This window comes from Pongo abelii, chromosome 20, assembly GCF_028885655.2.
Source record: "Pongo abelii isolate AG06213 chromosome 20, NHGRI_mPonAbe1-v2.0_pri, whole genome shotgun sequence".
NCBI classification, from domain to species: Eukaryota; Metazoa; Chordata; class Mammalia; order Primates; family Hominidae; genus Pongo; species Pongo abelii.
This window is the reverse complement of record NC_072005.2, coordinates 13,832,823-13,848,594: the sequence shown is the minus strand read 5'-3', so window position 1 is coordinate 13,848,594 and position 15,772 is coordinate 13,832,823. Positions and strand designations below refer to the sequence as shown.

General features: G+C 54.0%; 1 protein-coding gene across 2 annotated transcripts in view; it reads right to left on the bottom strand.

Moving 5' to 3' along the window:
• The window catches only part of ZSWIM4 (zinc finger SWIM-type containing 4), a 40,580-nt gene extending 26,245 nt beyond the window's left edge, over positions 1-14,335 (bottom strand). The window contains exons 1-5 of one of the 2 annotated variants that reach the window (XM_024238267.3): positions 13,969-14,335; positions 9,909-10,110; positions 4,716-5,072; positions 957-1,105; positions 721-871 (exon numbers count right to left, since the gene is read on the bottom strand). In XM_024238267.3, coding sequence (XP_024094035.1) covers positions 721-871; positions 957-1,105; positions 4,716-5,072; positions 9,909-10,110; positions 13,969-14,121 — 1,012 coding nt within the window. In that variant the 5' untranslated portion in view covers positions 14,122-14,335. The remainder of the gene's footprint in view (positions 1-720; positions 872-956; positions 1,106-4,715; positions 5,073-9,908; positions 10,111-13,968) is intronic. The other variant, XM_024238268.3, reaches the window with a different exon arrangement.
• Between the last annotated feature and the right edge of the window lie 1,437 nt (positions 14,336-15,772).

Here is a 15,772-nt window from a genome sequence, read left to right as displayed (position 1 = left end):
GTGGCTCACGCCTGTCATCCCAGCACTTTGAGAGACCAAGGCCAGAGGATCACTTGAGCCCAAGAGTTTGAGGTTACAATGAGCCATGACTGTGCCACTGTACTTCAGCCTGGGCACACAGTGAGATCCTGTCTCTAAAAACAGAAGAAAGAAAGAAAACATGTAGGCTGGGTGTGATGGCTCATGCATGTCATCTCAGTACTTTGGGAGGCTGGGCGAGAGGACTGCTTGAGTCCAGGAGTTCAAGACCAGACTTGGCAAGATAGTGAGACCCTGTCTCTTCAAAAAATTAAAAATTAGCTGGATGTGGTAGTGTGCACCTGTAGACCCAGCTACTTGGGAGGCTGAGGTGTAGGATCACTTGAGTCTGGGAGGCAGAGGTTGCAGTCAGCCGAGATTGTGCCACTGCACGCCAGCCTGGGCAACAGAGTGATACCCTGTCTCAAAACAAAACGCGTGTACGTGTGTATCTACCCCTGGGCCAATGACATTTGATTGCCTGTGCCTCCTATCAGATCCACGTGAACAGGATTTTGACTCTCTTTTTCTCTGCCGGACCACCAGTGCCCAGTACCATGCCTGGCACTTTAGAGGCGCTCATAAATGCTTGCCAAACGAATGGAGGGCGGATTCAGGAAACAGACCCTAATCTTGGAGTGGGCCAGCCCCTATGGGAGCCGAAGTCCCGGTGTCCACCACGCACCGGGGTTCGGGCCTCACCCAGCTCATCCCAGAGCTGCCGGCACTTGTCCGTCATGCCCGCGCCCTGCTGCCGCCACAGGGCCAGGCGCGGGTCCTGCAGGAACTGCTCGGTCATGAGAATCAGCATGCGCGCCCCGTTGGAGTCCCGCATTCGCAGCATCTCCCGCACCTGTGCCGGGGACAGGGTGGTGAGGAAGGGCTGGGGCGTCCGCCGGGGCCTTCTGCACCCCGCGCCCCGCGGGCCCGCACGGCACCTTGCTGAACATGGAGCGCAGCTGCTGGCTGGCCCCGTAGTAGCCGCCATTGGACAGTAGCTGCTTCACCTGCTCCTGGATCTGCTCCTCGTCCAGGTGCCAGCAGTTGGCGTCCTCGATTCCTGCGCCGGCAGTGGGGTCTGGGGCACCTGCAGGGAGGGAGGGAAAGGAAGCTGAGGCTGGGGCTGGGGTTGGGGTTGGGTTGGGTTGAGGAGAGCTGTCCTTTTTTTTTTTTTTTTTTTTTTGAGACGGAGTTTGGCTCTTCTTGCCCAGGCTGGAGTGCTGTAGCACGGTCTTCGCTCACTGCAACCTCTGCCTCCCGGGTTCAAGTGATTCTCCTGCCTTAGCCTCCCAAGTAGCTGGGATTACAGGCACGCCCCACTACACCTTGCCAATTTTTTTTGTATTTTTAGTACAGGTGGGATTTCACCATGTTGGTCAGGCTGGTCTCAAACTCCTGACCTCAGGTGATCCACCCGCCTTGGCCTCCCAAAGTGCTGGGATTACAGGCATGAGCCACTGTGCCCGACCCATCCATCCATTCTTCCAAGTCACCCAACCCGTTCCAAAGTTCCATCCATCCCACCTAAACACCACCCACCCATCTGCCTGTCCATCCCACCCGACCATCTATTTATCTGTTCATCCATCCATCCATCCCTCCATCAATCCATCTATCTTGTCCTAAACATGACTAGCTCATTCATCCATTTTCTCATTCATCCACTTAGTCATCTGATATGGTTTGGCTCTGTGTCTCCACCCAAATCTCATGTTGAATTATGATCCCCAGTGTTGGAAGTGGGGCCTGGAGGGAGGAGATTGGATCATGGGGATGGTTTCTAATGGTGTAGCACCATCCCCTTAGTGTTGTCTCATGATAGAGTTCTCATGAGATCTGGTTGTTTGAAAGTATGTAGCATCTCCCCCTTCGCTCTCTCCTGCCAGCCACGTGAAGATGTGTTTGCTTCTCCTTCACCTTCCGCCATGATTATAAGTTTCCTGAGGCCTCCCCAAATGCAGAAGCCTGTGTAGCTTGCAGAACTATGAGCTGGTTAAACCTGTTTCCTTTAAATTACCCTGTTTCAGGTATGTCTTATAGCAGTGTGAGAACAGAGTAATACATCACCCATCCAATCCATCCATCCATCCATCCATCCATGCATCCATCTATGCATCCATCCATCCATCCATCCGTCCATCCATCCATGCATCCATCCATCCATCCATCTTGTCCAAAACACCACCAGCTCATCCATTTGCTCATTTATCCACTGAGTCATCCATCCAATCCATCTATCTCCCCTGTAGTAATATCCATCCATCCGTCCACCCATACATCCATCCATCCATCCATCCATCCATCCATCCATGTGTCCATCCATCCATCTTGCCCAAAACACCAGGAGCTCATGCATCCATTTGTTCATTCATCCATTTACTTATCCATCCAATCCATTCATCTATCTCTCCTGAAACACTACACATTCATCCATCTATCCATCCACTCATCCATTTACCCATCCCACTCAAAACACCACCCACCCACCTGTTTACTCATCTGTCTCACCTGAAACACAACCCACTCATCCACCCCCACCCAAGTCATGCCAGTCTCTATCTACCTGGCCATGTCCCCCATTTCACTTCATCCACATGTTCATACCCCTTAAACAACCACCTACCCCATCAGTCCATCATCCACCCTACCCATAATTCCCACCCATTCACCCATCTATATACTCATCTTATTGATCTATCTGCCCACTCACCCCTTTTATCTTTCCAATCCACGTGAACTAACCACTCAAAATACCCACCCTCCCATTTGTCCATTGACTCACACAAGTACACTATCCACCCCACCCAATAACTATCATCCAATAACTAAACCTAACTAATCCTAACTCTCTATTCTTCCATTAAACCATCCATTATCAAACCATCCATTCATATGTACCTCTCAAAACACCCACTACCCCATTCGTCCATCCATCCACGCTACACAAAGCACCCACCCACTCTGCCCACCCACCATGTTGATCCACATATATGAACCTTCCATTCACCCATCAACTCACTCCCAATCCATGTACCCACTGGATCTTTCATTCTTTCACTAACTTCATCTGTCCACCACTATCAGTCTACCTTAACCCCACTAGTCAAAACCCTCCCCACCCAACCACTCATCTTCACCTCCAATCACCACCAGTTCTGTCCTTCCCTTCTTCTTTTTTTTTTTTTGAGTCAGGGTCTCAGTCTGTCGTCAGGTTGGAGTGTAGTAGCGCAATCATAGCTGACTGCAGCCTTTACCTCCCACGCTCGTGATCCTCCCATCTCAGCTTCCCAAGTATCTACAGGCGCGTGTGTGCCATCAAGACCAACTACTTTTGTTTATTTTTTGTAGAGAGGAGGTCTCACTATTTTGCCCAGGCTGGTCTTGAACTGCTGGTCTCAAGTGATCCTCCTTCCTCAGCCTCCCAAAATGCTGGGGTTACAGATATGAGCCACCACACTTGGCTTCCAATTCCCATTCACCTAACAGCATTGTTAATAGCCCGTCCAGGCCGGGTGCGGTGGCTCACACCTGTAATCCCAGGACTTTGGGAGGCTGAGGCAGGTGGATCACCTGAGGTCAGGAGTTCAAGACCAGCCTGGCCAACATGGTGAAACCCCTATCTCTACAAAAATACAAAAATTAGCCGGGCATGATAGTGTACGTCTGTAATCCCAGCTACTCGGGAGGCTGAGACAGGAGAATTGCTTGAACCCAGGAGGCAGAGGTTGCAGTGAGCTGAGATTGCACCACTGCACTCCAACTTGGGCGACAGAGGAAGACTCCATCTAAAAAAAAAAATCCCCCACCCACCCATTCGTTTTTCCACACCATCAGTTGCCCTCAGTGCCTGATCATGAACACTTTTTTTTTTTTTGGAGACAGAGTCTCACTTTGTCTCCCAGGCTGGAGTGCAATGGCGTGATCTCAGCTCACTGCAACCTCCACCTCCCAGGTTCAAGCCATTCTCCCACCTCAGCCTCCTGAGTGGCTGGGACTACAGGCGCCACCACCACGCTCGGCTAATTTTTGTATTTTGGTAGAGATGGGGTTTTGCCATGTTGTCCAGGCTGGTCTCTAACTCCTGACCTCAACTGATCCACCCACCTTGGCCTCCCAAAGTGCTGGGATTACAGGTGTGAGCCCCCGCACCCGGCCAATCACGAACACTTTCTGTACCCACCCAGCACCTCCCTCCATCATCCATCCATGCCTCCACCTACTACTCATCTTCCCCATCCTAGCTAGGCAACCCAAGCCCCTCGGAGCCCCCCCAAACCCTCCCAGCCCTCACCACACCTCCTGGTGTATCCCCTCACCCATAACACCTCTGACACCCACAAATGTCCCACATTCCCTTCATGCCCCCCTCCTCTCCTCCCACACCCAGGATGCTCCATCGATTGACATCCCCAGCCCTGGGGCCAGACCTCCCACTTGCCCTCTAACGCAGGCTCTCCCCTCCTGCCCTCGCCCTCCGCCTGTAGGCTGATTTGCAACTACTCATCTGTCCTGTGGTCAGATGATATCTGGGATCTGCCACTCACCCGTGACCTCAGATGATGCAGGCCATGGCGCGTTTTCCGCCCCCCGCCCCCACAACTTCCTGTCAGTAAGTCACCAGTGCTGGGCACACGGCAAGTGGCGTGGCTGTGCGCTTGGGCGTCCTCTCCCCACTGGACCCCCCGGGGTGCCCTTACCATTCACCAAGTTGATCTCGGAGCCCAGCAGGAGGATCTCATCAGCCAAGCGCTGAGCGGTGGGCAGCACCTCAGTGTGGTGGGCGCTGATGAGGTACTGCACGAACTTCTGCAGCTGGTCCCGGTTCATCTGGGAGAGTGTCTCGGAGATGGGCAGCCGCAGCTCCACCTGGCCAGCGTGCCGAATGCGGTATAGGGACAGGGCCACCACGTGGGCACAGTAGAAGAGGTCGCGGTTGTCACAGCCGCAGCTCACGGACGTGATCTTGCAGCGATCAAAGCTGATGGAGACGTGGTAGAGGCGCTCGGGCTCTCCAGGACTCCCTGGCTCGCGTATGTTTCCGCTCAGGTGGAATCCTAGGATCAAAGCCAAACTGTCGCATCTGTGTCATACCTGAGACAAGCAGTGTTTGTGGTGCACAGCAAGACCCGGTTGCAAAGCCCAGCCGAGTCACTTCACTAGCGCAAGTCACTTCACTCACTTTGCTTTTTTTTTTTTTTTTTTGAGACAAAGTCTCGCTCTGTGGCCCAGGCTGGAGTGTAGTGCTGGGACCTGGGCTCACTGCAACCTCCGCCTCCCAGGTTCAAGCGATTCTCCTGCTTCAGCCTCCTGAGTAACCGGGATTACAGGCGCACACCACCACGCCCGGCTAATTTTATTTATTTATTTATTTATTTGAGACAGAGTTTTGCTCTCGTTGCCCAGGCTGGAGTGCAATGGCGTGATCTCGGCTTACCGCAACCTCCACCTCCCAGGTTCAAGTGATTCTCCTGCCTCAGCCTCCCGAGTAGCTGGGATTACAGGCATGAGCCACCACGCCGGACTAATTTTGTATTTTTAGTAGAGATGGGGTTTCTCCATGTTGGTCAAGCTGGTCTTGAACTCCTGACCTCAGGTGATCCGCCCGCCTCAGCCTCCCAAAGTGCTGGGATTACAGGCCTGGGCCACTGCGCCCAGCCTAATTTTTGTATTTTTAGAAGAGACAGCCAGGCGCGGTGGCTCACGCCTGTAATCCCAGCACTTTGGAGGGCCGAGGCTGGTAGATCACCTGAGGTCAGGAGTTCGAGACCAGCATGGCTGACATGGTGAAACCCTGTCTCTACTAAAAATACAAAAAAATTAGCCAGGCATGGTGACGGGCGCCTGTAATCCCAGCTACTCAGGAGGCTGAGGCAGGAGAATCGCTTGAACCCGGGAGGCGGAGGTTGCAGTGAGCTGAGATCGTACTATTGCACTCCAGCCTGGGTGACAGAACGAGACTCTGTTTTAAAAAAAAAAAAAAAAACTGCTTAGAATGCTGTTGGTATGAAGTTAAGTCCTAAGTAAACACTTGCTTTTTTTTTTTTTTCTGAGACAAAGTCTTGCTCTGTCACCCAGGCTGGAGTGCAGTGTCGCTATCTTGATGCACTGCAACCTCCGCCTCCTGGGTTCAAGCGATTCTCCTACCTCAGCCTCCTGAGTAGCTGGGATTACAGGTGTGCGCCACCATGCCCGGCTAATTTTTTGTATTTTTAGTACAGATCAGGTTTCACCATGTTAGCCAGGCTAGTCTTGAACTCCTGACCTAGTGATCCGCCCGCCTCGGCCTCCCAAAGTGTTGGGATTATAGGCGTGAGCCACCGAGCCCAGCCCAACACTTGCTCTTATTTTAATTATGAGTAGTATCATAGCCATGACATTGAAGGTAGTTTTCTGAGTCCTTGGGTTACAATGAATATGGCCAGGGCTTCAGGAGCCCCTCAATTTCCGTAGAAGATGCCAAAGGCCTGTGGCGCTCGGGGCGAGGGGCTGATGAAGTAAGCCAGGGGCCAGGTCTCCCCTTCACTCCCCCTGCCCCTCCCTGGGCAGCCCAGGTTCCAGGCTCATCCGACTGGTTCGGCAGCTCAGGCCCAGCCTGGGTCATGCAGGGAGATGGCTTCCTCATACCAGCTGGAGGTGGCAAGGAGCTTGCGGTCAGCTGGGCCATGTCCCAGCAAAGGGGCTCCAGGGCAGACAGAGCCCACAGGGCATCATATCAGCCCAGCCCCGACCTCTAGCTGGGAGAAATGGCCTGCTGTAGCCAGAGGTCTGGAGTCCCAGGCCTCACTTGTTTTCTGGCTCAGCCTCTACTGTTCCCTTTCTGAGTCCAACTGCCTGAGGTCTAAGGCCTTTCCACTGTTTTCATTATATCTCCCCCAATCTCTGCAGCCCTTTTGTTTTCTTAGCTTAAGGTCTGAGCCCACTCTTCACAGCTGATCCTAAACTGTTACTTGGCCAGGCATGGTGGGTCACGCCTGTAATCCCAGTGCTTTGGGAGGCTGTGGAAGGAGGATCTCTTGAGCCCAGGAGTTCGAGACCAGCCTGGGCAACAGAGTGAGACCAGGTCTCTACAAAAAACTTAAAAACTAGTCAAGTGTGGTGGCCTGCGCCTGTGGTACCAACTACTTGGGAGGCTGAGGTGGGAGGATCACTTGAGCTCAGATGTTTGTGGCTGCAGTGAGCTATTATCGCACCACTGCACTACAGCCTGGGCAACAGAGTGAGACCCTATCTCCCTTTTTTTTTTTTCTTTTGAGACAGAGTCTCTCTCTGTTGCCCAGGCTGGAGAGCAGTGGCATGATCTTGGCTCACTGCAACTTCTGCCTCCCGGGTTCAACTGATTCTCCTGCCTCAGCCTCCCAAGTAGCTGGGATTACAGGCATGAGCCACCACACCTGGCTAATTTTTGTATCTTTAGCAGAGACGGGATTTCACCATGTTGGCCAGGCTGAACTCCTGAGCTTAGGTGATCCACCCACCTCAGCCCCACAAAGTGCTGGGATTACAGGTGTGAGCCACTGTGCCTGGCCGAGACCCTATCTCTTAAAAAAAAAAAATTTGGCCAGGTGTGATGGCTCATGCCTGTAATCCCAGCACTTTGGGAGGCTGAGGGGGGTGGATCACGAGGTCAGGAGATCGAGACCATCCTGGCTAACACGGTGAAACCCCATCTCTACTAAAAAATAGAAAAAATTAGCTGGGCATGGTGGCGGGTGCCTGTAGTCCCAGCTACTTGGGAGGCTGAGGCAGGAGAATGTCATGAACCCGGGAAGTGGAGCTTGCAGTGAGCCGAGATTGTGCCACTGCACTCCAGCCTGGGCAACAGAGTGAGACTCCACCTCAAAAAAAAAAAAAAAATTCTAGGCCAGGCATGGTGGCTCAGACCTGTAATCCCAGCACTTTGGGAGGCCGAGGCAGGTGGATCATGAGGTCAGGAGTTCAAGACCAGCCTGGCCAACATGGTGAAACCCTGTCTCTACAAAAATACAAAAATTAGCCGGGCATGATAGCGGGTGCCTGTAGTCCCAGCTACTAGGGAGGCCGAGGCAGGAGAATTGCTTGAACCTGGGAGGCAGAGGTTGCAGTGAGCTGAGATCGTGCCACTGCACTCCAGCCTGGGCAACAGAGCAAGACTCCATCTCGCAAAAAAAAAAAAAAGAATTCTAAACTTCTACTCTACACTCCCACCTCAGCCCCGTTGCCTTAGGTCTAAAACCATTGCCCAACAATAGCTCTAAGCCTTTGAAATCCCAGCCTCTCTACCTGAGGTCTAAGACTCTCACTTGTGGCTCTAAATCTTTGTGTCCAACTCCCACGTGGGCCCCGCTGCCTGAGGTCTAGGATCATTCTTACCTCTGGCTCTAAACCCCTAGCCCAAACCATCATTGGGTCCCTCAGCCCGAGGTCTGGAGCCTCCTCTCACTTCTGGCTGATAGCCGCTCCTCTGATCCTCACCTGGGACCTGCTCTTCTCCCCGTCTCACTACTTCATTCCCCATTCCCCAGCTCAGCAGCCTGAGGTCTAGGGGTCTAGAAGCACTTTCCACCTTCAGCTCATAATCCCAAACCTGACCCCATCTGGGCCAGAAGCCTGAGGTCTGGCACCTTCACCACCGTGTCTCAACCTCTACCCTCGTCCCTAGAGTGGCCCTCATCTCTCTTCCTTTTTTTTTTTTTCTTTTTTCTCTTTGAGACAGCATCTCGCTCTGTAACCCAGGCTGGAGTACAGTGGTGCAATCATAGCTTACTGCAGACTTGACCTCTCGGGCAAAAGTGATCCTCTTGCCTTGGCCTCCCATGTACCTGGGACCACAGGCACCCGCCACCATGCCCAGCTCATTTTTTGATTTTTTTATGAAGACAAGGTCTCATTGTGTTGCCCAGGCTGGTCTTGAACTCTTGGCCTCAAGTGATCTTCCTGCCTTGGCCTCCCAAAGTGTTGAGATCACAGGTGTGAACCACCACATCTGGCCTCACCCCTCCTTTACATGGGCTCTGATGCATAAGTTCTGGGATCTCTCCTCCCCTGATTTCTGGTTCACCATCCTCTCCCCCACCCCCTTGTCTAAACCCTGCTGCCTGGGTTCTAGGGTGATCCTTGAGCTTTTGCTCAAAACATCGTGTACAGGCTGGGTGTGGTGGCTCATGCCTGTAATCCCAACACTTTGGGAGGCTGAGGCGGGCGGATCACGAGGTCAGAAGATCGAGACCATCCTTGCTAACACGGTGAAACCCCGTCTCTACTAAAAATACAAAAAATGGGGCCGGGCGCGGTGGCTCACGCCTGTAATCCCAGTACTTTGGGAGGCCGAGGCGGGTGGATCAAGAGGTCAGGAGATTGAGACCATCCTAGCTAACATGGTGAAACCCCGTCTCTACTAAAAATACAAAAAATTAGCCGGGCGTGGTGGCGGGTGCCTGTAGTCCCAGCTACTTGGGAGGCTGAGGCAGGAGAATGGCGTGAACTCGGGAGGCGGAGCTTGCAGTGAGCCGAGATCGTGCCACTACACTACACTCCAGCCTGGGCGACAGAGTGAGACTCTGTCTCAAAAAAAAAAAAAAAAAAAAAAAAAAAAAAAATTAGCCGGGCGCGGTGGTGTGCTCCTGTAATCCCAGCTACTCGGGACACTGAGGCAGGAGAATGGCGTGAACCCGGGAGGCGGAGCTTGCAGTGAGCCGAGATAGCACCACTGCACTCCGGCCTGGGCGAAAGAGCGAGACTCCGTCCCAAAAAGAAAAAGAAAAAAAATATATTGTACAATCCTATCTGGGTCTCGAAGCCTGAGGTCTGTAACCTCCCATCCCCTGGCCCCAGGCCTCCCTCCAACTCCCCCCTTTCCAGGCCTGGTATGGACCTCCTGGCCTCCCCAGCAGGAGTGGGGGACAAAGACTCACCCACTTGCAACACGCGGTCCACGGCCCCGCTCTGGAGCAGGTGCAGCCCGCGGGTAAAGGGCACCCGGGCGTCGTGCTCGCCCTCTGGGGGCGGGTAACCCAGCGACGAGTACATACATATTTCCCGTTCACTGCGTGGAAACGACCAAAACACGATGCGCTTCTGGACCGGCTCAGGCACCCGGGAGAACCGCTCCTCCACCTGTAGGAAGGGTCAGTGGGTTAGGAGCCTGGGGTTGATGTAATCCCAGCGCTTTGGGAAGCTTGGGTGGGAGGATCGCTTGAGGCCAGGAGTTCGAGACCAGCCTGGGCAACACAGAGAGGCTCCCATCTTTACAAAAAAAAAAAAAACTGGCCGGGCACGATGGCTCACACCTGTAATCCCAGGATTTTGGGAGGCCGAGGCAGGCAGATCACCTGAGGTCAGGAGTTCAAGACCAGCCTGGCCAACATGATGAAACCCCATCTCTACTAAAAATAAAAAAATTAGCCGGGTGTGGCGGTGCACACCTGTAGTCCCAGCTACTTGGGAGGCTGAGGCAGGAAAATCGCTGGAACCTGGGAGGCGGAGGCTGCAGTGAGCTGAGCTCGTGCCACTGCACTCCAGCCTGGGTGACAGAGCAAGACTGCATCTCAAAAAAAAAAAAAAAAATTAGCCAGGCATGGTGGCATGCGTCTGGAATCCCAGCTACTTGGGAGGGTGTGGCAGGAGGGTCACTTGAGGCCATGAGTTTGAGGCTGCAGTGAGCCATGATTGCACCAGCGGCACTCCAGCCTGGGCAACAGAGCAAGATCCTGTCTCAAAAAAAACAATAGGTTGGGGCAGTGGCTCATGCCTGCAATTCCAGCACTTTGGGAGGCCAAGGCAGGTGGCGCGCTTGAGTCCAGGAGTTCGAGAGCAGCCTGGCCAACATGGCAAAACCCCATCTCTACTAAAAATACAAAAACAAAATCTCAAAAACAAAAAAAAAAATTAGCCAGGCGTGGTGGCATGCACCTATAATCTCAGCTACTCGGGAGGCTGAGGCACGAGAACCACTTGAACCCAGGAGGCGGAGGTTGCAGTGAGCCGAGATTGCACCATTGCACTCCAGTCTGGGCCACGGAGCGAGACTCCGTCTCAAATAAATAAATAAATAAATAAATAAATAAATAAAAATAAAAAAAGAGAGAAACCGAGGCTTGAATCCTAGCTTTACTATTTAGGAGCACTGTGACCCCAGGCAAGTCACTTGGCCTCAGTATTCTCAGGTGTAAAGTGGGGAGGTCCACGGCACCAACTTCTTGAGGATTGTGGAGACTAAATATGCGTTATGGATGTAAAGAGCTTAAAGAGCTTACAATAACACCTGGCCCATAGTTAGCATTCTAGAACTTTCTTGCGGTTTCCCTCCTGGATCCTCCTAGCTGCAGGGTCTTGGAATTCTGGTGTGAGATCTTCCCACCCACCAGGCTTTGGTGGAGCACGAAGAAGTTAGAAAAAAGTGATAATAATGATTAAGGTGCCCATCTTGGCTGGACACCTGTAATCTCAGCACTTTGGGAGGCTGAGGCGGCACACTGCCTGAGCTCAGGCGTTCCAGACCAGCGTGAGCAACATAGTGAGACCCCATGTCTACACACACACACAGAATTAAAAATTAGCCAGGTGTAGTGGTGCCCGTCTGGAATCCCAGCTACTCAAGAGGCTGAGGCAGGAGGATTGCTTGAGCCCAGGAGTTTGAGGCTGCAGTGAGTTATGATTGCGTCACTGCGCAATCATTGTGTCACTGGGCTACTGAGCAAGGCTCTGCCTCAAAAGGAAAAGAAAAGAAAAGAAAAGAATGCACACACTATGCTGAACGCTTTATGTATGTAATTTCCAAATTCTCACAGCCACCTAGTGTGAGCTTGTCCAACCCCCGCCCCACGGCCCTGGCCCAGGATAGCTTTGAATGCAGGCCAACACAAATTCGTAAGCTTTCTTAAAACATTATAAGATACGTCCGGGTGCGGCGGCTCATGCCTGTAATTCCAGCACTTTGGGAGGGAGGCCAAGGTGGGAGGATCACTTGAGGTCAGGAGTTTGAAACCAGCCTGGCCAACATGGTGAAACCCCATCTCTACTAAATATACAAAAATTAGCTGGGCATGGCGGCCCACACCTGTAGTCCCAGCTACTCAGGAGGCTGAGGCGGGAGAATTGCTTGAACCCAGGAGGTGGAGGCTGCAGTGAGCCGAGATCGTGCCACTGCATTCCAGCCTTGGCAACAGACTGAGACTGTGTCTCAGATAAATAAATAAATAAATACAAAGATTTTCTTTTTAAGCTCATCAGCTATTGTTAGTGTTAGCGTATTTTGTATGTGGCCCAAGACAGTTCTTCTTCCTGTGTGGCCTAGGGAAGCTAAAAGACTGGACACCCTTGATGGCGCATTGATACTAAATCATGAACCTGTTTTATTGCTGGGAGAATCTGAGACTCAGTGGGATGAATTCACTTGTTCAGGGTCCTAGAGCTGTGAGTTGTTTCAACTCCTAAGACAGACTCTGTCGTTCCTCAGTTTCCCTTCCATGCCCCATCCCTGGGTAGGGGCCCCAGGAGGGGAGGGGGTGCTGGCCACCGCTGTGGGCTCTGGGCAATGCAGTGAGCTGGCTGAACCTGCTTTCTAATCTGGACTTGCTATTCCCTGGCTGGGTGACCTTGGGAGAGTTTCTCAACTTCTCTGTGCCCCAGTTTCCTCAAACTGGGAACAAGAACAACTGCCAAAGGGTTGCAGAGGATTCCATGAGCTTCTGTGGGTCAAGAACTCTGAGGGCTCGGCTTGGCCAGGGCAGGTTTGTGGGAGGCTCGGAGATGGTTTTCAGATTATTCTGTGTGTCTCACATGAAATGAAGGGGCAGGGGCCCTCCTTAGCCCTCACTCCACCTGGGTTTCTAGGGGAAGTGGGAGAGGCAATGACCAGCCCAGGCCCCAGGGACAGTTGGCAGATGACTAAGGAGGGATTTTCCAGTCCATGAATCAGAGCCTGCCCATCCACACTTGGCCCAAACCCATCCGTCCAGGCCGACTTCCTAACTCCAGCGAGGCTGGGCAGGAAAGAACGCCCCCTGAAGCTGGACAGAGGATAGAGCCCGTGTGTGCTTCCTGTTCAAGTCTGGGCCATGTCTCCAGCTCCTTGGGGGCCCACAATGAAGCTGAAAAAGGGGACTTAAAGGACCCCAGCTTTGGGACATCCTGGCAGTGCCCCCAGAAGCCACAGAAGAGAGCTTCTGGTGCACCTGTCCAGGGACCACTACCCAGGCTCCGCCCCTGCTGTTTTCCTCTGGGAAGGGATAGGATAGGGGGATGAGTTGGGGAGGGAGGAGGGACCCTGGCATTTCAGTAATCCCTGCGGCAAGCCAGGAGAAGCTGGGCAACCCCGAGAGAGGAATCTGGAGGATTAGAGAGGGGTCCCCAAGGAACAGGTGGAATCTGGAGGCTAGAGGGCAGGAATGAATGGGGAAAAAAGGGGTGTCTTGAGCTGGAATCTGGAGAGATGGGGGAGTTATTTACTTGGGGTGTAGGGTAGGGATCTGGAGAGCAGGAATGGGGTAGTGTGAGTCTCTAGAGGCTACGATGGAGGGAGACAGGGTGTCCCCAAGCGGGGGGCTGAAGAGAGGATTGAAGACTGAATGGGGTGCCCTGATTGACGAATAAAGATGCGGTAGGAAAAGAGGGGTACCTTTGGGGGATGAGGTGGGAAAAGAGGGGTGCCTAGGGTTGTAGGCGGACCATGGGGGCCACATCTCAGAGATCTGGGGTTGGTAGGAGAAGAAGGAAGTGTCCTGATTTGGGATCTGGGGCGCTGAGGGGCAGAGGTGGCAGAGAAGTGATGGGGGTGGGTTACTGCGTTTGAAGGACAGAAACAGGAGGATGAGGGAGTGTTTCCAGGCAGGGTTAAGGGTCCTGGGGGTGGAATCTCAGGGGGTGTCTCTGATTGGGGTAGCTCTGGAGTCTGGGGATTGGGGGGGAGGAGAAGACAGGTGAGGAAGGTGCTGGGGGTGCGTCCCTGCCCCCGCCCCCTTCCCCCGCGGTCACCTGCTCGAAGGCCCAGCTCTCGGCTACCCGCTTGGCGCTGAGGTCCAGCAGCGCCTCGGGCCGACCCCGGCCACGCGCGGCCCCGGCCCCGGCATCGCGCTCCTCGGGTCCCGCGGGGCAGCCCCGGCTCCGCTTGGCCGCGGGGGGTTCCATCCGGCCCGGCCGGGGCCAGGGCCGGGGCGAGGCCTCTTTGCGGGGCTCGGTCCGATGCCCGCTCCGCTTCGCCGGCTCCCGCGCCCCCTGCCCTCCTTCCCGTCCGTCCTCTGCGCTCGGCCGCCCCTGGACCCCTGCCGCACCCACCCCCGACCCGCACCGGGCCGGCCGGGTGATACGGCCCCTTTAAGACTCTTCACAACAATGAAGCTGCTTCAGCCGCCGCTTTAGCTCCGCCGTCGTCCCGCCCCCACCGCCGGTCCCCATTGGCCCCCCCTCGGCCTCCTCGGCCCTCCCCCGCCATTGGCTGCGCTGCCAGACCCGTGTCCAAGCTTCGCTGCTCACTCGATGACTGTGATGCCAGTCTTTTCTTGTTTACCCAACCAGAGCGCACAGCGAGGGGCGCTGTCAATCACGGGGCGCCAGAGGCCAATCAGAGCGGGAGGACACCCGCGGCCCAGGCCTTATGCGGAGTTTCGGGGCGGGCCCGGGGTTCATTCACAACATTCCTCCCCCGCCTCCCTTGGGCTGGACTGCGCGCCCCGGGCTTCTGGGGCTGCGCCCACACACGGCTTTGTTTACTGAGGGTCGCTTCCGGGCGCCGCCAGGGGACAATCAACATAGCCCGGCCGGTGGGCGAGACGGAGCAGCGGGATCCTTTGGCAGTGGTTCAGGCCCTCGTTCCTCCCAGCTGTGAGACCCGAGAAACTCACTCAACCTCTCTGGGCACCGGGTCAAGTTTTGGTTCTTTTGGGGGCGAAGGGGTCGCAGGCTCACTGAGGGAGCTCCTGCGGGCCGCGGACCCCCTCTCCAGAAACAGAGCTCGGTTAGGGGGTTCATAGGTCATCCCTTGAGCCTCAAAACTAGTATAGTACCCCGCCCGTCCTTTCCATGCCCTAGATACTACCTTGGGTCATATGAAATTGCTAATTTTTTACCATTTTTGGCCTGTTAAAATGGCAATTCCATGAGGTTCAGCCTAACACTTATCAAACCCCAGCACCTCTGAGCATTTTTTCTGACTCAGCTTGTGTAGGCCACCGTCTCTGGCCTGGAAGCCGGCCATGGCTTCCATCACCCGTTCCCGTCCCGGCTCCTTGCCAATGTCCTCAGAGAACCCTGCATTTTCCCTTCCTCATACTTCTCACCATTACCATTTATTTATCTGTTTCGGCGGTTTTTTTTTGTTGTTGTTGAGACGGAGTTTCGTTCTTGTCGCCCAGGCTGGGGTGCAGTGGTGCGATCTCGGCTCACTGCAACCTGCGCCTCCCGGGGTCAAGTGATTCTCCTGCCTCAGCCTCCCGAATAGCTGAAATTACAGGCGCCCACCACCACGCCCAGCTACTTTTTGTATTTTTGGTAGAGACGGAGTTTTGCCACGTTGGCCAGGCTGGTCTTGAACTCCTGACCTCAAGTGATCCACCTTTGGTCGTTAATTTCAATCTCTCCCTCTCCACTGTGAGCCTCAGGAGGCAGGAGTTTGTCCCATCTGTGCTTTACTGTACCGACAGCACCTGGAAGGTAGGCGCTTAACCTAGAACTTGTTGAATGTACCAACCAACTCATGCTTTGCCTCCATTCAGTTAAATGATAGGCACAGAAGAAAAAAAAACAGTGATTATCCACCCATCCATATGGAAGCCCTAGCTTT